The following is a 27291-nucleotide window of genomic DNA, read 5'->3' on the forward strand; positions in this document are numbered from 1 at the left end:
TTACTTAAACAAAGCCAAAAGGGGAAAATATCTTAAATTAAATTAAAAGCATTCATAAATAAAATAAAGCAAAATCAAATCTGAAATACCTTAATTTATATTAATTAGAATATTCAAATCTTAACATGGAAAAATTCATAAATCGAAGCGAAAAGATAAATATCAATTAAAATAATAGAGTAAATAATAGTGGAAGAGAAAATAAACTAAAAGGAATATTGAACCTGTAATTGAAGTAATAACCATAAAGTAAAAGAAATCCTAAATCATAATCCTAAAAGAGAGGAGAGAACCTCTCTCTCTAAAAACTACATCTAAAACCTAAAATTATGTGTAAGCCTCTTGGTTTATATGATGTGTGTTGGATTCCCCCATTTTATAGCCTTTAATCTGTGTTTCTGGACTTGAATCTGGGCCAAAAGAGATTCAGAAATCGCTGGGAACGTTTTCTGCAATTTCTTCACGTGGCGTCTGTCACGCGTGCACGTGGGTCATGCGTTCGCGTCATTTGGAGTTTTTCCTTGTCACGTGTACGCGTCAGTCACGCGTCCGCGTCAATTGCGTTCTGCTCAAGGCACGCGTCCACGTCGTCCACGCGTTCGCATCGCTGCTCTTTTCTTCAAAACTCAATTTTTGTGCTTTCCTTCCATTTTTGTGTGTTTCCTTTCTGTCCTCTAAGTCATTCCTACCCTATGAAACCTAAAAATACTTAACACACAAATCACGGCATCAAATGGTAATAAAGAATAATTAAATTTAATATTTTTAAAGTATAGGAAATATGTTTTCACATATATCATAAAATGAGGAATGAATAGTAAAATCATGCAATTTACATGAATAAGTGGGTGAAGAATTGATAAAAACACTCAATTAAGCACAAGTTGAATCGTAAAATAGGGGTTTATCAACCTCTCCACACTTAAACAATAGCATGTCCTCATGCTAAATACAAGAGAAAAGAGTAAAGGTAATATGGTGGAATCTTATGCAATGCAATCTATTCTAAATGCAAGTTACCTACATGAATCATGCAATTCTAATTATTATCCACCTCTATATATATATATATAAAGCTTACATGTGGTTAATTTGCTTCATATTTTCAAGGAATCATATATGTACAATTAAGGCCAAACCATATTAGAACATGTTCACAATTGAGTTGGGTTCTAATAATTCACAATCTTGCAAGACAATTAACAATTTAAATATGGATATATGGGAATGAGCTATTAAACCCTCACTGGATTTGTGTTTACTCTCTAGTCACTCAGTGTTTGGGGTTAATCACTCTATTCTTTTCTATTCATGCTTTCTAAAACTTTGTTCTTCATCTAACCGATCAACAAATATATAATGTATACATACAAACATCATGAGGTCTTTTTGAAGGTTGTAATGGGGTCAAGGTAAAGGTAAGGATATATATATATAAGGTCAAGTGAGCTATAAATTGAATCCTTGATTAGTCTAAGATCTCACCTAACATATACATATTCTATAAAATTTTAAAACTATCCTAGTCTTCCCATAATTTTTTTATGTCACATATTCATGTACCAATTTTATTTTGATTTTTACTTTCATGTGCATTGATTTCTCTACTAAACTTATTATTGGGGTAATTTTTGTCCCCTTATTTATTTATTTAACTAAGGATTTTTTTAATAAACATATATCAATGGGTAAAAAACGCATTTAAGCCAAGGAGAGAAGTTTATTACGCATATAAGCCAAACAAGAATCTGATACAAGAATCCGCCAAAGCACACTTTAATGTAATTCGAAACAACTTTATTCGAATTACATTCCTTAATAATTCGAATCAATACAACTCGAATTATTTCCAACTATTACGTACAAGTAATTCGAATCAACTTGGAACGAAATATAAAAGCATAATTCGAATTGTCTCAATTCGAATTAGTAGGAACACGTGAGTAGGAGGAAGTTCGAATCAAATTGATTCGAGTTACTCACATTTCGAATTAAATGGTAATTCAAATTACACATTGTGTAATAAGATACTAGAAAAAATACTATATAATATAAAAAAAATATACTAAAAGAAGTATAAAACAAGATTATAGTAAATTAATTTTAGTATAAAATTATTAAATATAAATTAATTTTAACTCCTATTAGTACATTGAATTAAAAATAACATATAAAAATGTACTTGTATTTATTTAATTTTTAATAACATATAAAAATTTAATGACTTTTTAAATATTTTTTTTATAATAGGAGTACATTTTTATATACTTTAAATACTTTATATAAAAATGTACTTGTATTTATAATACAAAAATAAAGTGTTATGCCAATATAATAACATTATAACATTTTAAATCATTTTTTTTCCAGGATTTTAGATTAAAAGTAGCACATGAAAAAGTATTATTGGTATTTTAAAGCTAACTTAATTAAAAAAGATAAAACTGTATTTTTTAGGATTTTATGTACATAATTAGGTTAATTAGGATTTTATATACATCAATATTAAAAAAATTAGCCTAATTATGTACATAAAATTCTAAAAAATACAGTTCTATCTTTTTTAATTAAGTTAGCTTTAAAATACCAATAATACTTTTTCATGTGCTGCTTTTAATCTAAAATACTAGAAAAAAATTGATTTAAAATGTTATAATGTTATTATATTGGCACAACACTTTATTTTTGTATGATAAATACAAGTACATTTTTATATAAAGTATTTAAAGTATATAAAAATGTACTCCTATTATTAAAAAAATATTTAAAAAGTCATTAAATTTTTATATGTTATTAAAATTTAATAAATACAAGTACATTTTTATATGTTATTTTTAATTCAATGTACTAATAAGAGTTAAAATTAATTTATATTTAATAATTTTATACTAAAATTAATTTACTACAATCTTGTTTTATACTTCTTTTAGTATATTTTTTTATATTATATAGTATTTTTTCTAGTATCTTATTGTACAATGTGTAATTTGAATTACCATTTGATTCGAAATGTGAGTAATTCGAATCAATTTGATTCGAACTTCCTCCTACTCACGTGTTCCTACTAATTCGAATCGACACAATTCGAATTATGCTTTTATAATTCGTTCCAAGTTGATTCGAATTACTTGTACGCAATGGTTTAGAATAATTCGAGCTGTATTGATTCGAATTATTAAGGAATGTAATTCGAATAAAGTTGTTTCGAATTACATTAAAGTGTGCTTTGGCTGATTCATTCTTGTACCAGATTCTTGTTTGGCTTATATGCGTAATAAACTTCTCTCCTTGGCTTAAATGCGTTTTTTACCCTATATCAATGCACATGGTGTTTTAGTTTAATTTGGTTTTATATGAGCATGCTCACAAATTTCTTATTATTCTTAAGAAATTAATCTTTTCCTATCAACCCATGTTTCCATGTTTTCCCACACTTAGTGGATACACAATCTCCTATCTTAAGCTAACTAAGGATTCAACTTGGGATTTTTAATTTGTTTTTCTGCTTAAGACTAGTGATGTGGTTATAGAACAGAAGGGGATTAAAAGGCTCAAGGGGGGCTAACAAGGGTGATATAAAAGGTAAGCTTATTTGGGATTAGTGAGGAAAATTTAAATGATAGCTTCAATCATTATTGGTATATATCTACATTCTATATTGGACATATAGACTGAAACAAAGTAAAGATCACCAGAATAAAAAAGAAGGGCGAACACACAAGAATAAAATATTTATGGTTAAATAATGTAACCATACAATTAAGCTCAAAAACTCACAGGTTGTGTGTTCTTTGGCTCAAAAACCATATATCAGTTATGTATGTCATGCAAGTAGAAATCAAGAGTTCCCATTATGCTCAATGTGAATCTTAGGGTGGCTCTTAAAATCTTAGTGTTCTTCCTTAAAGAAATGTTGTTAACTAACTCACATTTATTGCTATATATATATATAGTGTGTGGATTGTTGTGATTCTATTATACTAAAGTTTTTAGTTTACTCTTTTTATTTTCAATTAATCCAAATTATCATATGCTAAAAAAGGTAAACTAAACTAATTAATTCATATATTCCATATCACAACTTAATAAGCTAAAAGTGCAAACTAAACTAAATATCTAAGATATGTATATAAACCAAAGTGCAAAATATAGAAATAAAGTAAAAATACAGCAAAAGAAAAAAATGTGCAAGTACTGAAAGATAAATAAGATAAAATAAAAATAAAAATACAGAAAAATAAGCAAAATAGGATAAAAAGAGTCTGAAAAGTGGTTCACCAAAAAGATTCGCCAGAGTTGGCGATCTCCCCACACTTAAATAATACCATCGTCCACGATGCTCACTCAAGTTGGGTGTGAAGAAGTGTTATCTCCGGAAGGGTGTGCAGTAGGTGTCTCTATGGTGGTCTGAGGCTCTGCAGTCTGGATGAGTGGCGGAGAGTGTGTCTGCTGCAGTGGAGGCTCTGCCTGAAGAGGGATCTCTGGGTCTGCGGGCTGTATCTGATGTGGCTCCTCATGCTGTGGCGCAGCCTACTCCGGTTCTGCCTGCTCAGCCTCTCTCTGTGCAGCCTCCTCCTCATGATCGTCCGCTTCTGCCTCGGATGGCTCAGAAGGTGTGTCAGGCTCGGAGGGGATGTCATGGTGGCCAGATCGGATCATCAACTTTAAATGCTCATAGCGTCGATTGTTGCGACGCTCAAATCTCTCATATCGCCGCTGGTTGCGGCGCTCCATCTGGTCTAGCTGCTGAAATAGGCGGTACACAAGGTGGTAGATGGGCGCTGAAGCAGGTGAGGGTGTAGTGGTGGCTGGTGGGGCAGTGGATGCAGAAGGGGCATCACAAGATGTAGCTGCCTCAGCAGAGGCAGTGAGGAATGAAAGTCTGTAGTCCAAAGCCTGAAACTTCTTGCTGTGAGGGATAATCTTGCAGTCCGCGGCGGTTGGCTTCTCATCGGCCAGCTCCCATGACACCTCAGCTCGGCGGCCAAGCTGAGTGATCAAGTATGGAAAATGAAGGGTGCCTCTGTTATGGACTCTGACCATGTAATACCAGATAAAGCGGGGCAGATATAAGTCATTTCCCTCCATCACACACCAGATGAGGGTAATCATAGCAGCTGGGACCTCTGTCTCATGAGTGCTCGGCATCACGTAGTTACTTAGAATCTGCTGCCAAAGCCGAGCCTCATCATTCAAATAGATAATTTTGATTCCTTTTGGGGTCACAGTGTTCTTGCCCATGACCCATAGGACAGTATGATCAATGGTTATTCTCTGCTTTACTGCGTCCCAGTCAAATCTCATGAATCTCATATCCTCTTCAGCCTTTTGGTACCCATCCGGTTGATCTGATTTAGGCAGGAGGTGGAGGATTTCTTCAATGGCTTCCTCAGTAACCAGAATTTGCTTTCCTCTGAGTTGGACTGCATTCAGGGTCGTTTTGAAATAGTTACAGTAGAATTCTCTGACCCAGGATGAGTTAACTTCAGTCAAATTCCTTTCCAAGAAGAACCAGCCTCTTTGTTTTATCTGATCTGAGGTGTATTGCTGTAGTTCTTCTAGAATTTTGAGTGTTCTTTCCAGGTATAGGTTCCTGGAAGTGGCGAAAACTGGGTACTTCAACTCATAGTATTTGTTTGCAAATTTTTCTGGGTCAGTGGCAGGAACGAGCTGATCGGCCTTTTCCTGCGGGGTAAAGTTCTTTTCATGCCAGGAATTATCATGAAGGATGTCTAATATAGAGGTAGAGGATTCTTCTCTTTTTCTTTTGCCTGTAGTTGCTTTGCCTTTTCCCTTACTTTTGGGATCAGACATCCTAAAAAGCAGAAATTCTAGGATATAATTTAAGAACTAAAGCAGGAAAGCAGGTAAGCAAATAGGATATATCAATATAAGCATAAAGGCAAAAGAGCAATAAAAGCATGAAATGAGTCAAATGTAAGTAAAATTTTGGACTGTATGCAAGTGAAAAGTCTGAGAGTAAAAATCACAATCCAAAATATATGATATGTGGAATTCTTGTTAATTAGAAAAAACAGTAATCATGCCTTGAGTTAGAAAGTTAAAGGAGTTAGGTAAAAAGAGAAGTTAAAAAGTTAAAGCAGTTAGTAAATAAAGAGAAAGTTAGAAAGTTAGAGCAGTTAGTAAGTAAAGAGAAAGTTAAAGTAAGTGGCATGATAATGGATTTCCTAGGTGACAATAAATTCACAAATTTGAAAAACAATCAACTCATATTCAAGCAAAAATTGTAGTTTATGGATGATAATTTATAAAATTACAAAAGGAAAAAGAAATCATCAATAAAGCAATTTAGTAATCCGGGAACCAGAAAGAGTGAGAATGCAAGCCCAGTCATCCATGAATTGGGCTAGCTTGAAACCAAATAGCGCAAAACTTGAAATTGCCAAAACCAATTCATGAATGGAAGCTGAGTGAAACAATTTGCTGAAAAAATTTGGGCAGCATTCCGGCTAAAATTGGATGTTTCCGGGTGATGAACAGCAAGAAAACCAGTTCATACGACATTAAGTAGTGCTGAAAAGATTAACAATTAGCAAGATCATTAAAGAACAGTGTAACAGCAACATCAAACGTGAAAGAACAACATATGAACATCATCATCATCACAACAAATTTAGAATTGCGAAATAGATAAAACAGGTAACAAGAACGGCGCAATTATCAGGCCTAGATCCACTAACCACATCCTAGCTACCTAACCACCTAAAATCCACTACAATCATGCATCTCTAACTATCCTAATTTGAATGGAAAGTAAAAAATATGCAACTAACTAGCTACTGATAGAGGAATCGGTGTTCGGCGGAACCTGGTGTGTATGTATGAATAGAAATTGGATACAGAGAGGTGGTATGGTTGTGGTGGTGACGGTGGTGGTGCGGCGGCGGTGGAAGGCGGCGCGGCGGTGGTCCGGTGGGGGCAGTGGGGCTGTGTGGTGGGTGTGGGTTGAAGGGGGGTAAGGAAAAAAAAAGAGGTGAGGAGGGGGGTTTGGGGGCGTGGTGGCCGGCGGTTGAGGGTGGGTGGCGCGGAGGTGGCGGCTCGGCGATGGGGCAGAGGTGTCGCGAAGGGGGAAGAGTGGAAGGGAGAAGGAGGAAGAAGAAGAGAAGGGGGTGGTTCCGGCGGGGGCGGCGCGGCGGTTGGAATGACGGCGGTTCGGTGAGGGAGGTGGTGACTGTGTGGTTGGGGGGGTAAGGAAGAGAGAGTGCAGAGGGGGTTGGGGGTGGGTTTGGGGGACGCGAAAGGGGTAGGGTTTTGCGTGGGTTGGGGTTAGGGTATTTGAATCCACGCGGACGTGTGGTTCACGCGAACGCGTGGTTGGGGCAAAATGGGAAATGACGCGAACGCGTCAGCGACGCGATCGCGTAAGTCAGGTAAAATGTAAGTGACGCGTACGCGTAAAGCATGCGAACGCGTCGCTGAGAATTGTGCTAAATGCACAGTTCCAGCATCGTTTTGGCGCAACTCTCTGTTTCTAATAGGGTCCATAAAATCCATGCGACGCGTACGCGTTGCTCACGCTTTTGCGTGGAGTGTGTGTAGTGCAAGTGACGCATTTGCGTCGGGGACTAGAATGCATGGGCCAAGTTGTGCTAAACGCACACCAGCCGCACGATTCCAGCCCAACTTTCTGGGCGTTGGATCTTTATGCCGATTTCTAATCGACGCCCACGCGTGGCCTGCGCGCTTGTGTGGCGTGATTTTTTTTATATGTAGGATGCCAAATGCAAAGGTAATTCAGATGCTATGAATAGTTCCAGGTTCAATGAAGATATAATAAAATAAAACTCAAAAACAAACAAAACGAAATAAAATTATAATTGGAAAGGAACGATCATACCATGGTGGGTTGTCTCCCACCTAGCACTTTTAGTTAAAGTCCTTAAGTTGGACATTTGATGAGCTTCCTGCTATGGTGGCTTGTGCTTTAATTCATCTAAAAATCTCCACCAGTGTTTGGAATTCCAACAGCCTCCGGGGTCCCAAACAAGGCATGTAAATCCCTTGAGCAGTTTCAAACAGGTTCTCAGGCTCTCGGGGTGTTGAATGCTAGAATAGATTCCAGGATCCCAAACCTTGCTTTTGCACCCGCCTTTGTCTCGATGTATATTTTTCCAGCCGGGTGGTTTGGAAGTTGTATCCTCACCAAGATGACCAAATGTCTTCCGAGACCCATTCAATCGAACTTGATACCAATCCTTGCACTTCAAATTGAAGTGTGGAACCTCATTGAATCTTGTATACCAGCTTTGAGTACGAGCCATTTCCCTTTTGCTCTTAAAGCCGCAAGGAGCTCTAAGCTGGCCATCTGTTTCAAGTAAACCGTATTCAAGTGGAAAAGTAAAGATAAAAGCTAAGGATTTTATACACTTGAAGTTTGTATTGGGCGGTAATGGCCTCGGGACAGGTGTTTCCAGTGGTTTTGCAAGCTCTACTCCCTTGTATTCTTCTGTGAATTCTTCCACTTCCTTGCAAATTTCTTCAACTGCAACCACGTCTTGATCAAGGTCTTCGATATCTTCCTCATCACTCGAGTCATAAGTTGGAGGTTGAGAAAAGTCTACCTCTGCATCATCTTCGTATTCACTTGGGGAAGATTCTTCAATCTCAAAGAATTCACTTGCGGATGCAAGTTCATTACTAGGAGGACTTGACTTGTGAAATTCATCATCAAGGAAACCGACTTCTTGAGTTGTTCCGTCCAGTTCTTCATAAGATACCTGCTTTGGGGGTTGTGCACTCTTCTCCTTAGCATCAATTACAAATTTCTTGACGGAATTCTCCTCAATTCTGGATTCTCATGGGGGGTTCAACGTCTCCTAAATCTTCAACCAATTCTTCTTCTTCGATAATTACAGCTTCCTCCACTTGTTCTAGTACAAAGTCATGCTTCGTACTGTTTGCTAGAGTTTCAAGTATCTCCTTCATATGGAGGTGAATGGTAATAGGGGGCTTTTGAGTGTGGTGGTTCAAAGTGGTGTTGAGGAGGTGGTTCATAGGTATATAGTGGGGCTTGTCGGTAATTACAAGAGGGTCCACCATATCTATCATCTTGGTATGCACCTCGGAATGGCTCTTGACCATAGTAATTTGGTGGGTGTTGGTTGTCACGAAAGGGTCCACCATAACTATTGTCTTGGCATGCATTATGGAATGGTCGTGGTCCATGGTATCTTGGAAGGTGTTACTGCCTAAAGGGTTGATCAGATCCTCGTGGCTTCGTCCATCTCTGATTGTTCTGACCTTGATGCATGTTCCTGTTATAGCTTCCATTCCTTTTAACAGCATTGGAACCAAACTCAAAGTAATCGGGGTGAGAATTCATAGTAACAAATAAAAATTAAAAACAAAAATAAAAGCAAATAAACAAGTAAAATAAAATATTTACAATAATCAATAATAAGGCACACGTTCGCAATTCTCTAGCAACGGCGCCAATTTTGACGATCGGATTTTCTATCGGTAAAGAAATTTAAAAATATAATCGCGTTGTAAGTATAGTTTCTAAACCAACAGAGAATCCTTTCGTACAAAAGTTTGGTTGTCACAAGTAACAAAACCTAATAAAATTTATAACCGAAGTATTTAAACCTCGGGTCCTCTTCTCAGGGAATTGCAGGGAAGTATGATTTATTATTGGTTATGGAAAATTGGATATTTTTGGGTTTTTAAAATAAGGAACAAGTAATTTAAATGACGAGAAAAATAAATTAATAATAATAAAATCTCTTGGCAAGGTATAAGAAATTGAAGTCCTATCCTAGTTATCCTTATCAGGTGTGATGATAATTGGATTCTACTCCCACTTTAATTAACCCTTGCTAAACAAAGAAAAGTCAAGTAGACTAATTAATTTGATCCTCAAGTCCTAGTCAACTCCTATGGGAAGACTAGAGTTATTAGAGTACAAATTAACCAGCAAAGAATTCCAATTTCAATCAACAACTGAGTTTTATAACTCAAGTATTACTAATTACTTAAACAAAGCCAAAAGGGGAAAATATCTTAAATTAAATTAAAAGCATTCATAAATAAAATAAAGCAAAATCAAATCTGAAATACCTCAATTTATATTAATTAGAATATTCAAATCTTAACATGGAAAAATTCATAAATCGAAGCGAAAAGATAAATATCAATTAAAATAATAGAGTAAATAATAGTGGAAGAGAAAATAAACTAAAAGAAATATTAAACCTGTAATTGAAGTAATAACCATAAAGTAAAAGAAATCCTAAATCCTAATCCTAAGAGAGAGGAGAGAACCTCTCTCTTTAAAAACTACATCTAAAACCTAAAATTATGTGTAAGCCTCTTGATCTATATGATGTGTGTTGGATTCCCCCATTTTATAGCCTTTAATCTGTGTTTCTGGACTTGGATATGGGCCAAAAGAGATTCAGAAATCACTGAAAACGTTTTCTGCAATTTCTGCACGTGGCGTCTGTCACGCGTGCGCGTGGGTCACGCGTTCGCGTCAATTGCGTTCTGCTCAAGGCACCCGTCCGCGTCGTCCATGCGTGCGCGTCATTTGCATTTTGCGCTAGGCACGCGGCCGCGTCATCCACGCGTTCGCGTCGCTGCCCTTTTCTTCAAAACTCCATTTTTGTGCTTTTCTTCCATTTTTGTGTGTTTCTTTTCTATCCTCTAAGTCATTCCTGCCCTATGAAACCTGAAAATACTTAACACACAAATCACGGCATCGAATGGTAATAAAGGATAATTAAATTTAATATTTTTAAAGTATAGGAAACATGTTTTCACATATATCATAAAATAAGTAAGGAATAGTAAAACCATGCAATTTACATGAATAAGTGGGTGAAGAATTGATAAAAACACTCAATTAAGCACAAGATGAATCATAAAATAGGGGTTTATCACTCCTCACCATTATAAATACACTGGAACACTCAGGTATAACTCACTCTCTGATTCTACACAAATACCTGCTTAATACCCTTGCTAACTTAAGCATCGGAGTCCCTTGCAGGTACCACCACCCTCCGGTGACAAAGGATCAGCAGCATCGCCAGTCCAACAAGTCAGATACGACTGCTCCAGCCCCCATTCACAAGCCGGACACGTTATCACCGATCCGTACAGAATATCTCGTCCGAGATCGACCTATAGTTTCAGGTAACCCCCGGAATATTGGCGCCGTTGCCGGGGACCTAGAAGTCATCCCATCATTATGCTGGACAACCTTGACAACGACCACAACTTTGATTTGGAGAACAGAACACCACATAAGAATGCTGGGGTCACACTAGACAATACTTTTCAATCTAACAAAGACAAGAACTCACTAAACACGGGAGCCATGGAAGCACTTCAGGATCGCCTAAAACAACTCGAAAAAGAGGTCGAGTATCAGCGGGAAGCCGAGAGAGACCTACGAAGGGAAGCTAGGCGACGTCGCAAATTAGAGGACAAGCTCCTAAAGCTCGAAGTCGATCTCAAATCTAAAACTACTCGATCCAGCCATGAAGATAGCTCCCGCAAGGACCAAGACCCATTCACCAAAGAGATCATGAAGGCCAAAATCTCCAAAGACTTCAAACCTCCCGACATGACTCTATACGATGGCACGTCAGATCCCAGCCATCATCTCAGCAACTTCTGAAGCAGAATGTATCTCACCGACGCCTCAGATGCAACTCAGTGCAAAGCCTTCCCGACTACCTTGACGAAGACAGCAATTAAATGGTTCGACAATCTACCCCCGAGTTCCATCTCAAGCTTTGACGACTTAGCCAGAAAGTTTCTAGCGAGATTCTCCATCCAGAAGAACAAAACTAAACACGCCCCAAGCCTATTAGGGATCAAGCAAGGAGATCGGGAAAGTTTTCGCAGCTACATGAAAAGATTCAACAAAGCATGTTTGGACATACAAAACCTACCAACAGAAGCAGCCATTATGGGTCTCATCAATGGCCTACGAGAGGGACCTTTTAGTCACTCCATATCAAAAAAACATCCCACATCTCTGAATGAAGTGCAAAAACGAGCAGAAAAGTACATCAACATGGAGGAAAACTCCCGACTAGGAGAGACCTCAAAATCCGGATTTTCCTATTCCTCCCAAGATAAGGATAAAGAGTCCAAGAAAAAAGAAGATCAGCATGGAGAAAAGATCAAGACATACTACAATTACACCCCTCTTCGAGTGTCTTGTAGATGTCTATCGAGAAGTATGCCACACTGAAAAGATACCGCCACCTCGTCCACTCAAAGCAAGAAAGGAGGAGAAAATTGGATAGAATACTGTGAATACCATCGAATCTATTGGCATCCCACCAACGAGTGCTTCGATTTAAAGAACATCATAGAAAAATTAGTGAGAGAGGGGAGACTAGATCGGTACCTAGCCAGCAAAACAGATGAGCCAAGAAAAAGAAGAAGGGACGAAGAGGTTGGACGAACTGAACGACCATCTTGTACCCCGGAGAGACATGTCCACATGATACACGGAGGATTTGCGGGAGGAGGAATCTCCAAATCATCTCACAAAGACATCTGAATGAGGTATATCATGTCGAAGGAGGAGAAGGAGCACCCGAACTCCCCACTATCACCTTCACCAAAGAGGACGGAACTGGCGTCATCTCAGGACATGACAATCCCATGGTCATCACTATCATATTAGCCAACGCTAATCTCCACCGCATGTTGATAGACCAGGGAATCTCGGCCGACATACTGTTCAAAACCGCCTTCGACAAACTCGGCCTAGAGAAAAAAGAGCTCAGAGCATATCCGAACAGCCTATTCGGGCTGGGAGACACTCCAAATTCAACCACTTGGATGCATCTCATTGCACACAACCTTTGGAAAAGGGAATCGGTCAAGGACACTCAACATAGATTACATCGTAGTCGACGTAAGTACAACTTAAAATGCCTTGATAGGTTGGACAACGCTAAATCAACTCGGCGCAGTAGTCTCGACTCCACATCTGTGCATGAAGTTCCCAACCACAGAAGGAATCACTACAATAAGAGCAGATCAGAAGACAGCACGCCGCTGTTACAACGAAAGTCTAAACCTCAGGGGCAAAGGAGAAAAAATCCACACCATTGAACTCGGGAGAGCTCAAGGGCGAGAAGAACTTCATCCACAACCTGAAGGCGAGACCGAAAAAGTCCAAATCGGAGACACTCCAGAAAAAATAACTAATATTGGCGCAATCCTAAAAGGAGACGTAAAGGAGTCCCTCATACTGTTCTTAAGAAACAATGTCGACCTCTTTGTATGGAAGGCCGCAGACATGCCGGGCATAGATCCTAAGTTAATGTGCCACAAGTTGGCAGTTTACCCAGGATCTCGGCCAGTACAGCAGAGACGTAGAAAGCTCAAACCAGAACGATCCCAGGCTGTGGAAGAGCAAGTACAAGCTCTACTGGAGGCAGGATTCATAAGAGAAGTCAAGTACCCGCTATGGCTAGCTAACGTCGTATTGGTGAAAAAATCAAATAGGAAGTGGCGGATGTGCACCGACTACACTAATCTCAACAAAGCCTGCCCAAAAGATCCATATCCACTCCCAAGTATCGACGCTCTAGTAGATGCCTCCTCTGGATATAAATACCTCTCGTTTATGGACGCCTATTCAGAATACAATCAAATCTCGATGTACCCACCTGATCAAGAAAAAACCTCATTCTTAACCCCGAAAGCAAACTACTGCTACATCGTCATGCCATTCGGATTCAAAAATGCAGGAGCCACTTATCAAAGATTAATGAATAAGGTCTTCGCATAACACATCGAAAAATTCATGGAAGTCTACGTGGACGACATGTTAATAAAGACACAAAATGAAGAGTCGTTACTGTTTGACCTCACCCAAGTATTCGATACTATAAGAAGGCATGACATGCGACTTAACCCTGCAAAATGCACCTTCGCAGTAGAAGCTAGCAAATTCTTGGGTTTTATGCTCACACAAAGAGGAATCAATGCAAATCTGGATAAATGTCGGGCTATACTCGACATGAAGAGTCCGACCTGTGTCAAAGAGGTACAACAACTCAATGGAAGATTGGCAGCCTTGTCCAGATTTCTAGCCGGATCGGTAATAAGATCTCTACCCTTCTACGCCACTCTAAGAAAGGGAAAGAGGTTTGAATGGACAACGAAGTGCGAGCAGGCCTTCCAGGATTTCAAAAGGTTTCTGGGACAACCACCTATTCTAACTCGGCCACGGGAAGGAGAACCACTTGTATTGTACCTCGCAGTAGGAAATCGAGCAGTAGCCTCAGCGCTGGTTCGAGAAGGCGACAGTGGACAACAACCTATATACTTCATCAGCAAAGCACTACAAGGGTCCGAACTGAACTACCAAAAAATAGAAAAATTCGCCTATGCTCTCATACTAACATCTCGACGACTTCGCCCATATTTCCAAGCTCACATCATCAGGATTTGGACTAACCCCATAAAAGGCATTCTGTAGAAAACGGATTGAGCAGGTCGTCTAGCCTAAGTTTTCACAAGACATTATGTATTAAATACGAGAAATCAAAACCATACCTTACCCGATTTTCCGATAACCCAGAACACCTCAAGCATTTTCGAACCACAAACTCCACAACTCCAGCCCCCTCACCAATGATAGCCGACCTCCAAGGTAATCCTCTAGCTTCCAATTTCTCAAACTAACTCCAACTGATAACCAGTTTCAATCTAACATCATAATTATCACTATAATCAATATAGAGTTCACTAAATCAACATCTCACAAAAGGTTGGAGGGTTCTTACCTTGCCCATAGTTCAAGTGAGTCAAACCCAACAAAAACCCACAAGCTAACTCGAACTTAAACACCGAAATCATACAAAATTCAACATGCATTCGTATTGAATTTTGAAACTGAAGTGGGAACATATGGGTGTACTAGATTGAATTTTTTACTAAATTAGTTAGTGGGCTTTGTAGAGAATTCTGAGACAAATGCGTGGCCACTGATGGCTCGTCAATCGGAGCTCCGGATCAAAAGTTACAAGAATTTAAAGTTGAATTGAAATTGAAACCTAGGTTTTTTCTCCTTCCCTTACCTTGCATGGCTTCAGCATTCTTGGCTGAAGAGAAGAAGAGAATTGGCTCTTCTTATATGTGGTTGGGCTGATGGGTTGGACCTTGGGCCTATTTTGGGTCCGGTTTAATCGGTTCAACTCAATTTTGGGCCAAATTCTTTAAAATTAGTGTCAAAATTCTTGTTTTAATTAGTTCTACCTCAATAAATCATAAAATTTTATTTTCTAATTTAGTTGATTAATAATTAAATTATTAACTAATTATTCACCAATTACTCGGGGTTTACAATATCAATCCATCAAAAGTAAAATTTTTTTATTGAATATCATGTGATCTTTCAAAAAAATTATCAAAAACTGGGATGGATATTCACCCTTGATTTTTATTATAAAATATTTATATAATTTAAATTAACTATTAAACTTATTAGAATATCACCATTCTTAAAACACATAAAAATTTTCAATAGTATTTATAACTTACTAATGCAATGTTATACAATGAAAAAGATGATATTATGGCAATTCTTCAAACTCAGAATAAAAAAATGGTCAAAAAAAAAGATTGGCAAAACAAAAGGTTAAAGCAAGACGATGCAGACCCAAGAATAAAAAAAAAGGTGTGTAATAATCTTTTAAAATGATTTTTAGTTCTTGGAATGTTAGGGGGTTGAGGGAGGATGGAAAATTAAGAATGGTAAAGAACTTAAAGACAAAATATAGAGTGAATATGTTAGGATTGATTGAGACTAAAAGGCATGTAGTGACGAGATTTGATGTGGTGCGGCTTTGGGGGTGCGATAGTATGGGATGGCAATATGTTGCGTCTGATGGTGCATCGGGTGGGTTGCTATTACTATGGGATGAAATTATGTTTCAAATGAATGATTACTATAAAGGAGAGAGATGACTGTGTGTTGAAGGGGTTTTATTAAAGAATAATTTCAATTGCGCTTTCTTCTTAGTTTATGGCGCTCATACTAGAGATAAGGAATTTGTTGTGTAGGAGGAGTTGAACTCTATTGCTGGATTATGCCAGGTCCCTTGTTGCTTCACAGGAGACTTTAATGAGATTGTCCAGGTGGAGGAAAGAAAAGGTACTGATAACTTAACAGTATCTGTTGAAGAATTCAAGAATTGGATACAAAATATGCACTTAGTGGACTTACCACTTAATGACCGTAAGTATACATGGTTTAGAGGTTGTTCATGTAGTCAGATTGATAAAGTGATAGTTAGTCTGGAATGTATTAAGAAGTTCCCAGAGACTCGCCTAAGAGGAGGACCAAGGGGTTTGTCAGATCACTGTCCAATGATAGTAGAAGATACAAAGATGAGAGGCAGTCCATGACCGTTCAGAAGGTATTTTGAAGGTGTTAGTTAGGAAGATGAGATCAGTGATGCCAAGACTGGTTGGGGAGACTCAGAGTGCATTTGTCAAGGGTCGTAAAATTCATGATGGGACACTTATTGCGTGTGAAACTGTGCATTGGCTTAAAATAAGGAAAAAGAAAGCAGCAATAATCAAGCTAGATTTCCAAAAGGCATAAGATAGGGTCAAGTGAAATTTTGTGGACATCGTTTTGCAGAAGATGAGGTTTGGATGAAAGTGGAAGGAGTGGGTTATGGAGTGTGTCGGTACAACTTCTATGTCAGTTTTGATAAATGGTTCACCAACGAAGCCGTTCAAGATAGAAAGAGGTTTGAGACAAGGTGATCCACTATCTCCTTTTTTGTTTGTACTTGTTGTTGACGTCCTACATAGAATGGTCCGAGAGGCAGTTAGAAACGGACGGATAGCCCCATTATTGATTGGGAGAGACAATATAGAATTGTCGCATCTTCCGTTTGTAGATGACACTATGTTGTTTTGTCTGCCAAAGGCGGAGACTATTAAGAACTACAAGAGGCTTCTACATTGCTTTGATTTGATGTCGGGGTTAAGCATCAATTTTGACAAATCCAGTTTGATCCCAATCAATTGTGACCAACAGTGGGTGCGAAGTATGTGCAGCTTGTTGGGGTGCAAGAAAGCTACTCTACCAGTCAAGTACCTTAGAATTCCTCTAGGAGCTAACCCGATGTTGGTCAAGACTTGAAAGCCAATAATAGACAAAGTGGAGGAGAAGCTCACCTTATGAAAATTGAAGGTGCTCAACAAAGCGAGAAAGTTGGTGCTTATTAAAGCTGTTTTAAATAGCCTGCAGTATATTATTTAAGCTTACATAAGATGCCGAAGGCTGTTGTTGAGAAATTGATTTCATTACAGAGAAAATTATTGTGGAGTAAAGAGGATGGTAGGAATGGTATGGCTTTGGTTAGATGAAAAGTGGTTCAGGCTCCGAAAAAGCTAGGTGGTTTAGGAGTAGGGGATGCGATGGTTCGTAATACGACATTTTTGTTTAAATGGTGGTGGAGATTTTCAAAGGAGAAATGTCCGTTGTGGAAAAAGGTGGTATGCTCTTGTAATAATCTGAATCCCAACGAGCTACTTTCTACCCAGACATTACCTACTAGAGGGAGTCCATAGAAGGATATTTGTCAACTACAAATTAAGGAACAATATGTAAGAGACAAGATGATAACTGGGTTGACCATGGAGGTTAGTGATGATAGAAGAACTCGATTTTGGGAGGATGTCTGGGTATATTGTGGTCCTCTGAAGGATAGGTTTCCAAGACTCTTCTCGGTTTCAATCGAAAAGGGATATGTCATTGGGGGTTGTGGGTTCTGTGATGGGTTAGAGTGGATTTGTAATTTCTAATGGAGGTGTCAACTATTTCAATGGGAGTTGGAACTTGTGAATTAATTACATGACACTTTGAGGCTAGTTAAACTAGCATCTGGCAGAGAGTATAGGATTGTGTGAAAGTTTGATAGACAAAAAATTTTTTCTACTAACTCATTTGTGCAGGTGTTGCAGGAGAAAACACTTTCGGAGGATGTAACAAGTTATAGTTTCACCAAGACTATTTGGAAAGGTTTAGTTCCTCCAAGAGTGGAGCTGTTTGTTTGGTTTGTCTTGATAAGCAGGGTGAATACAAAAGAAAGATTATGTCGGCTTGGTATAGTTAATCATGAGGATAATATGTATGTAATATGTAATAAGGATGTGGAATATGTTCATCACTTGTTTCTTGGATGTGAATTTTCTTGGCAGGTGTGGTGCGCATGGTTATCTCTTTTTGACAGGCAATGGTCCTTTCCTGGTACTTTGAAGGAACATTTTCAAAGCTGAACAGGTGCGACTTTTAGCAAGAAGGAGCGCAAGAAATGGTTCGTATGCTTCTTTGCGATAGCTTGGAACGTCTAGAGCGAAAGAAATAGGAGAATTTTTCAGAATAAGGAAAAAAGGGTAGAAGAGATTATTAACGTGTCTAGTCTTAGTTATCAGGAGTGGAGGCGTGAAGATCCTTTTTGTTGTTGATGGCAATGTCAAAGATGACAAGAGGACATGTTATTACTTGGTAAGTTGCTATGAGATTACGGTTTAAGTTAATTAGTTATTGTTTCTTTGTTTCTTCGCTCCACTCTTGTGTTAAGCTCCTTTGTTTAAAAAAAAAAAAGTATTTATAACTTACATATAGTCATACTAAAATTAATGATTTTCTAAAATATTTCTGTACAAATGATCAAGGAGGACTCATTCTAGTGATTCTTTAGGAGCAGCTAGCTAAAATTAACAAAACAGGTTGGTTTATATTTTAGAGTAAAAGAAAAAATGTGAATTTGGTTCGATTAATCTAAGCTAATGAATTAAACTAGTGATTTGTTTTAAAAAAAATCTTTTAAAGAAATTACATAATTTTAACAAATTTTTTATTTAATATTCATAAAAATAATCTTCAAATTCTAAATCTTAAACTAGAAAATTATAATATATACACAAAATCAATAATTAAATTGACCATTATATGTATAAATATAAATATTATTTAATTTATTTTTAATTTATATTTTATATTTTAATATGTATTCAATACAAATGATTGATTTGGTGATTAATTTTTTATGCACGTAATATAATTACAAGATTACCAATGAGTTATAACTCAAAGAACATAGCCTTCTTATACAGTCATACTCACTTAAGAAATTATTGCGGATTTGAGTTTCTCTATCTTTGGTAAAAAAAAAAAACATAATTACAAGATTTATCTTACAATCATATATTTTTATAATAAATTATTTAACGTCTAAAATACTAGTCTTTTTTTTTTTTTTGGTGATTTCTAAAATACTAGTTAACAAATCTATAATAAATATTTCATAATATAAACTCATCAATATACTCATAAGAGAAATATAAAAAGGAAAAGTATAAGTAACCAACAACATTTTTGAACAATGTGTAAACAATATGAATTAATAGAATTAAAAGAGTAAATTTAATTAATAGCATTAAATTAGGGTATAATGTATTTTTATTTGATTGGTAGTTGTTCATATTGTTCAAGATAGTCATTGTTTACCTCGCATTCCTCGTATAAAAAAGCCCGGATGAGCAAACCCATATCCATTTTAATCCGAACCTGTATTAACTTGCGAGTTATCTTAGATTCTTAGTTCAAATTGACCCGCTTCTAACAAGTCTCTACTGGTCTATTTTTTTTCCGAATAAACCAAGCCGTGTTACAGCTCGTTTTGACTACTCTATTAGAAGGCTCAAAATTCTTGATACAAAACCCGGATTCAAATAAGCTATAAATGGAATTTTTTTCCTTCAATAAATAAAAAAATATATTTTTTTCAAAAATAATCTAAAACAACATTTTATTATCATACTTTGGTCTCCACTACATGTATTTCGGAGTCCGTCACTCCTAACAAGTTTAGTTCATACATAGCATTCAATCTTCTACTACCCGTTTGGCCTTCTCCAGAGCCACCATAGCTGCCATTTTCTTTGTTTGTCTCTCTTCATTGAGCCTCCTTGCTAATTCAGCTTCCTTAACTCTACCCTTCAATGTTGTGTCAACCTCAGTTATTTTTCTCTTCAAGTCTCCAAGACGAATCTCTATCTCCAATCTCTCCAACTCACAAGAATTCAGCTTGTTCTGCTTCTCTTGGAGCATGACCTCAAGACGCGAGACTTCTTCGCGAAGCCTTTGTTCATTCTGGTTAGATTCTATGAGCAAAGCTTCGGCCGCAAGGAATTCTTGTTTGATTTGAGCTAGCCTCTCTCTCTCCTTATTGATGCATTGACTTAACTCCTCAACTAGGCAATTTTCCAAGGACTTGATATCATCTACGGCCGAAATGTTATCGATGAAGTCCCAGATATGTTCGGAAAACTTTTTGTAGTCAACAGAAAGGTCATCCAATAGAGCAAAAGTGTCCTCTGCATACACTCTCATGGATTCATGATCATGCTGATCTAGTAGAGACTCAAGATCCCTGAGAAGCTGTTGCTGTGCGACTAACACCATTTGCCTTTTCCTTTCGTCCTTTGACATTGGTTTTCTTTCACTGCCTTGTGACACAGTGAGGGTATCACCGGCAAAATCTCTTGAAGAAAGTTGGACGTGCTCATTGAAGTTAGTTATTGCAAGCTGGTTGCATTTGCGGGAATTATTGACAATTATTGCTTCTTTAGGAGTGATAATCTTATCAAAGGATGGGAAAATGCCTGTGAAAATTGAAAATACAATGTAATTGTTAGCTGATATAATGTCACTTATAGTTAAAAATATCTAGGCTAATACTATGTTAAGTGACATTATATCAACTAACAGTAATATCATCCTGAGTAATGCACATAAAAAAGTAATGCTAGAGATCCAACCTTTTTCAATTAATATCAGCTAATTTTTTTAGATTATTTTATTTATCTTAAATTCTAGACTCTAAATCCTAAATTATAAATCTAAATCCTAAAGTTGACTACTGTTAACTAACTAAAAGTTGATTTCCTATAATTTCTCAAAAAAAAAAATATTTTTTTTTGAAAGGTAAATAGCTCGTCCCAAGAAGGTCAAGGTGGATCGGATATGCAGTTTACCTTTCAAACCTGTAATTTTATCCTTCATATGTCAAAAAAAAAAAAAAAGCTACTACTAAATTTCCCTTCCAAAATTACCTTCACATTAATGATGATGTGTTTTTTTTTTGCAAATTTGATAATTTTATTAAATCAAATTGCACACTTTAAAAGTTTAGAAGATAAACTAAAATAAGAAAAGTTAAACTACTAGAAGTTTTTACAAGAATTATATAGTCAAAATGATGTTAAAACTTTATGGAAATGATACTCACAACAAAAGAATGGCCGAGGTGTGGGGAACTCCAAGCTCCGGGAGGGATGGAGAAAAATAAGGTAACCTAGCCAGCCCATTGAACAACGACCTGCATCTTAAATGGATTCAAGAGAATTCCAACATGTCTTTTCTAAACTTCTGACAAGAATTAATAAACAAATTATGTTCAGACTATGTCTATAAACTTTTGTCATCTAGAGTTTAAATCTTTTTTATTTTCTTTTACCAAAGGTAGTAACGGGAGAGGGATGTGAGACGAACACATAACCCAAGTTTAAAATGAAATGCAAGAGATCAGACTTAACCACTATGTATTCTATACAAGTGGTTGATTTGGTGACTCATTTTTTGTGTACACCTAGACCTAGTATGGTTGTTTAGGAACAAAAGTTTGTATACCAAACTACTTCTCAATCCTCGTTATAAATAGTAGAAGTGGATTTGTACACAAAAGTCAGCATGTATATCCACTATCAAAAGAAGCTTCAGCAACAAGTTAATCAAATTGGAGAGTTCACCTAAACTCGAGGCTTACACGAGTTTAGGCCATATAGAATTTCAAAGCCAAATTCTAAACACGAATTGGTCAGCAACATCACCTGAAAAACTGTTATTTCTGAAAAAGACTTGCTGAAAACCGATCTTTGAAGTAGTTGACCAACTAAACGATTGCAGTGCTTTCTTTTCAACAGCATCCCATTCCCCCGAGTTTACAATTTCTTGAAGATAATCCACGTCAGCATCCTCAAATTCCGGAAAATCAACAAAACTTGAAGGGTCTCCGTTTGGCTCTTCCACTGCATTATCCCTCTCATCATGCCCATCAGATACAACCATCAATAAGGGACTCTCTGAATTTTGCAGCACTCTCATCTCTTTGGAACCGTCCGCAACCAAATCACTTCCCTTACCCAACTCATAATCATGGTTTTGGCTGATTTGCTGGATTGGAACTGTGACTTTGTTATCAAGTAGTTCATCCTCCCACACTATGTAATCACATGCTCCATGGCCCTGTTTGATGTTAAGTAGATACATAACAAAACATAGATTAGGTTTTTCACATACTTTGATATAAACTTGAGCAATACTATAGAGCAAACACAATTTATTGTTTTGGAAGAGTAGTTAAATGTATTGACTAAAAATATGGTGTTGGACTGGTAGTCTAAAGATATTGGACTGATAGCCAAAAGTACAAGTAAATAGTCAAATTCGTCCTGAAAGATTATTCGTTCTCTAAATTAGTTCTCGAAAGATTTTTTTAATCAAATTCATCCTTCAAAAATTGTAAATTAATCGCATTAGTCTTTTTTTGTTGATGGCGCCAAAATTTGTTAATATGACATGTTAAGTGATATTACAACACACACATAGGAGTCTTAATTGACTATTAACATGATAAGCTTATGAAATTAGATCAAATCAAAATCTAATTGAGGGGAGAACTTGAGGTATTGGAATCCCCCCATTTGGAATTTATTTAATCTAATTTCATAAACTTATCATATTAGCTATCAATTAGAACTACTAGGTATGTATTGTGGTGTCAAGTAACATATCACATCAACAAACTTTGACGCTATTAGCAATGAAAGGACTAAAATAACTAATTTAAAATTTTTGAAGGACGAATTTAATTAAAAAAATCTTTCAAAAACTAATTTGTAGAATAAATAATCTTTTTGGAGACTAATTTGATTATTTATCTCTAAAAATAATGATTAATATAAATTAAAATTGCTAACACTTAAACTTTTCTAAATAAACAATAAATGAATTGGTACCTATTAGCTATTTATAGTTAACAATTAGCATGTCTTTCCACCTTAAACTATTAAATAATAAATATTTTAAATTATGTTACATATATATAAAAAATTAACTATTAAATTAATTATTTATATAAAATACATATTAAAATACAACATACAAAAAAAAAGTTAAATAATATATGTATTTATACACAAATACTTCTTTTTGTATTGTAATTGTCTTGCATAGTTACTTGTACTAATAGTTTATAACTTTATTATCGCATTACTGTACAGACTAATGGTACCATGAGTAAAAAAAAAATGGATAAATTTCCATCCATTTTTTTACAAGATTAAGAAAGTTATACATCTATCTACCAAAATTTATTGACCTACATAATCCTCAATAGCAATATTCAATATTGCAAAGCTCAACGTGTTGAATATGACAAATATACAATTTGACAATTCCAAACATGAACAATATTCATATATATTGAATTATTCATACATACCCGTGGAACAGGGCAAGCAAAATAGTATTTATGGACATCCGGATCCTCGACCTTTCTACAGACACCAGCTCCGCAATCACACTCAGGGTACTTATACGGTGGAGGCTCCTTGTAACTCTCCTCAATATCATCATCACACCACTGAATACGCTTCTTATATCCTCCACATGCTTTGCCCTTAAAATCAAAACCAACAGAAACGAATGTGTGGAACAACCATCATTGCTTTACGGAGATTTAAAACAAAAAGTTTCTACTCGAATATTATCATCTCAGTGTAATAGGATATAAAATATGTTGCGCATATATTTATAGACAAATATATAATAATTAATTTTAATGACCAATCTTAAAATATTTTATAATATTATATATCCCAATCAACAGTTTATTTTATTTCAAACATATTAATTATATACAAAATTAATTATTAAATTATTTATTTATATAAAATATATATCAAAATAAAAAAATTTATTAAAAATTAGTTAATAAATATTTTTTACATATAATATTTTTATATTAATTTTATCTTAGAATAAAATAAAGAGTTAATAATTAAATTAGTTCCTGAAAGATAAGGTATTCTTTAAATTTGTCCCTAAAAGATTTTTTCAATCAAATTGGTCTTTTAAAGATTACAAATTAATTATATTTGTTCTTCAGTTACCCCGCTCATAAATTTCGTCAATGATTGATGATATGAAATGTTAACTAATAGCATACATGACACATACCATGTTCAATTAGACGTTGACTAAATATGTTTATAAAAATTTATCAATTTAGTCACTAGGTCATATTGGGAATAGGATTTTTGTAATGGAGAAAATAACTAAATTAGTAAATTTTCATAAACATATTTAGTCAATATCCAATTAGATATATCGGGTATTATATATGTTATCAATTAACGTTTTACAATATCAATCTTTAAAGAAAATTGTTAATGGAGTGACTGGAGGACAAATATGATTAATTCGCAATCTTTGAAGGACTAATTTGATTGATAAAATATTTCAGGAATGAATTTGAAGAATGTCTTATTTGAATTTTGATCCTCTAAATTTTGAATTTTTAATTTAGAGAGTAAAGTGTGATCTTCTACCTTTGAATAATTTCTCTCTCATATTTACTCTTAGTCCCACCTATGAAATGAATGGTGAGATATCACACTTTATTCTCTAAAACAAAATTCAAAATTTAGAGGATTCGTCTTATTTTTCAGGATTAATTTGACTATTAATTAACCCTTTTTATCTTTATTTAGTTTACATTAAAACAAAATCACACAGACACACACATAACAAGGGGTAGCAATATGTACCTTACCCGCGGGTACCCAACCCGATCCATAGCGGGTAGAGTAGGGTGTGAGTAGGGTTATCGTACAACCTCAACCCTACCGACCAATCCGCACCATATATATGTATATATTATATACTTATATAAAAATATGTTTTAAGTGGATGTTGAAATAAAGACCTCTCAATGCAAAAGATCCTTAGTCATTAAAAGAAAATCATTAATTGATAATTTAATATTTTTTTTTACATAAAAATCAATTCTATTTTAAATTATCATTAAGTTATATAATAATATTGCATTTTTTTTATAACCCGCGAGTAGAGTCGGGTACCCGCAGATTAAAAACGGGTAGAATTAGGTTTGAGATATTCTCAACTTGCGGGTAGGGTAAGGTTGAATTTATATAAAAATTTCAACGCACGAGAGTAGGGTTAGAGTTGACTCCTACCCTACCCTACCCTACCCTATTGCCACCCATACACATAACAATACCAAAAACACGGAATAGCCCATGTTTTTTAGTATCATAAATTCATAATAGACAATGAAACTGGTGTCGATGGAGCATTTTTAACGAAATTAATCACAGTTAATGACACCTTCGGCTTTAAGTTAAAAAGGAAGAAACTTAATGGGGGGATAAAGAGCAGGAATACCCTTGTGATGGGGCAAGCATAGAAGTTCCTTCTACTAGAGTGCGTTGAAACGATGCAAGGGCCATGGCCACAGCGGCAAAAGATGGTTTGGCGGTTACCGGATGATGAGAATGAGGTGGTGGGTTTGTTGACATGGCCAGCAGGAAAAGGGCAGTCCCAACTCCAGTGTCCTATCTCACCGCACCGGAAGCACTTACTCTCCTGCATTCTCTTCACCAGTTCCGGCCTGTACCGGCTTGACAAGTTTGAACAACAACTCGCATCCATTTTCACTTCTTCAGCGTAGCAATGCCGTATGGTATAGGCGAAGCTATTCTTATTATGACTACTGTGTGTATGCCATAGTCATCTTGTTTTTTCAACGCCTTTTTCTTTGATTCCCTGATTTTAATATTGGGCTAGCTAGAGACTAGAGAGACGTTGGCCTGTGTCATGAATCATGATTGATGGATTGATTGATGCTTGTGTATTCAAAAAAGGATATGGGACTGAAACGGGAATCAACGGTGAGCCTTGCGCTCTAACAACTGAACTAGACAGGCTTCTTATAATCAATGGACGCTCAACAAAATTCAAAATTAATTCAAATAATCTAAATTTATTAATTATTATTAAAATGATTATATAATTTTAAATATGAAATAAATAAATAAAGAATTTAGATATACTTATTTAGCAAAGGAACAAAAAGAGAAAATTTAGAGAGGCAGTAATTTTTTAAAAATTAGTCCAATATTTAATTATAAAAAAAAATTAAATAATTTTACACCATTACATTTAATCTCATATCATTAAAAATACTATTAATGATCAATTAATGATTACAAAATACAAAATTTGCTTGTGCGCACTCCTTGGGACAAGAAATGCCACTCCCAAGTCCGATTTGACGTCGCAGAGAGAAACCACATATGACTCGCATTTCTAATTTTTCTTTTTCTAATTGTATTACTATTTTTTCGAGGACAACTTCTTCTTTTTTCTAAGAACTTTGAGGATTTTTTTTAAATAAATAAAATAATCAAAATAGATAATTTATAATATTTTTACTAAAATATATAGTATGTCTTATTTTATTTATAGTATAAATGAATTAATACTATACGTATTTCATTTACACCATAAAAAAATAAAATATGAAACGAGAAATATTTACATGGTAAAAAAAATCTACTTTAATTTTTTTTATTTTTTTCTATTTTTTATCATCTATCCAAATAAAGTGTACATGTGATCTATCTTAAAATTTTTGCACCTTTAACATATAAAACTTCACACCTTAAAAATATTAAAAACTTAGTTATAGTTCAATGCAACTTTCACATTATTTTTATATTGCAAATTTTGATGTTTGTTGGCCGACATTAGTATTGGTCGACATTAAGCAAGTCGATTGAGGGAGTTCGATAGAAAAAGCATCGACAAAAAAATGGTTGATCCGAAGGGGTTGAAGACGAAAGTTGCAGAGTGGTTTATTAAAATAATGGTTGGCGGAAATAGTTACTATTAAGGTGAGTTAAGGGTCGACTAATGACAAGATTTTATTGGTTATGGGTAGAAAATGTCTATAAATATGGGAGTAAACGAAATACAAGATGTTGGAATTTTTCACCAAAAAATATACTTTACTTACTCACGTCTGATTGAATTCCTGAGTCTTGTTTAAATTATTTTTTTATATAAGATTCCTTCCATCTTCTTTTTCTTTTTTTGTATTTCAGTTCCAGCATTTTTATGTTTAT

General features: G+C 35.7%; 1 protein-coding gene across 1 annotated transcript; it reads right to left on the reverse strand.

Annotated features, from left to right (window-relative positions):
* Window positions 1–19775: 19775 nt before the first annotated feature.
* LOC112754967 (uncharacterized) lies at window positions 19776–26037 on the reverse strand. Its single transcript, XM_025802808.3, has 5 exons — window positions 25550–26037; window positions 23586–23762; window positions 21913–22327; window positions 21312–21401; window positions 19776–20685 (listed from the first exon to the last, which is right to left on the reverse strand). Exons 1-5 carry the CDS (start codon window positions 25814–25816, stop codon window positions 19907–19909), a joined length of 1728 nt encoding a protein of 575 aa, XP_025658593.1. The 5' UTR covers window positions 25817–26037; the 3' UTR covers window positions 19776–19906.
* Between the last annotated feature and the right edge of the window lie 1254 nt (window positions 26038–27291).

This window comes from Arachis hypogaea, chromosome 16 (assembly GCF_003086295.3).
Source record: "Arachis hypogaea cultivar Tifrunner chromosome 16, arahy.Tifrunner.gnm2.J5K5, whole genome shotgun sequence".
NCBI lineage: Eukaryota > Viridiplantae > Streptophyta > Magnoliopsida > Fabales > Fabaceae > Arachis > Arachis hypogaea.

Coding starts and splice junctions, on each gene's coding strand:
- LOC112754967 (XM_025802808.3), bottom strand. CDS start 25,816: ATGGATGCGAGTTGTTGTTCAAACTTGTCAAGCCGGTACAGGCCGGAA. Junction 23,763..25,549: donor ATGCTTGCCCCATCACAAGG/GTATTCCTGCTC, acceptor TTTGATTTTAAG/GGCAAAGCATGTGGAGGATA. Junction 20,686..21,311: donor ACCTCGGCCATTCTTTTGTT/GTGAGTATCATT, acceptor CAATTTTCACAG/GCATTTTCCCATCCTTTGAT.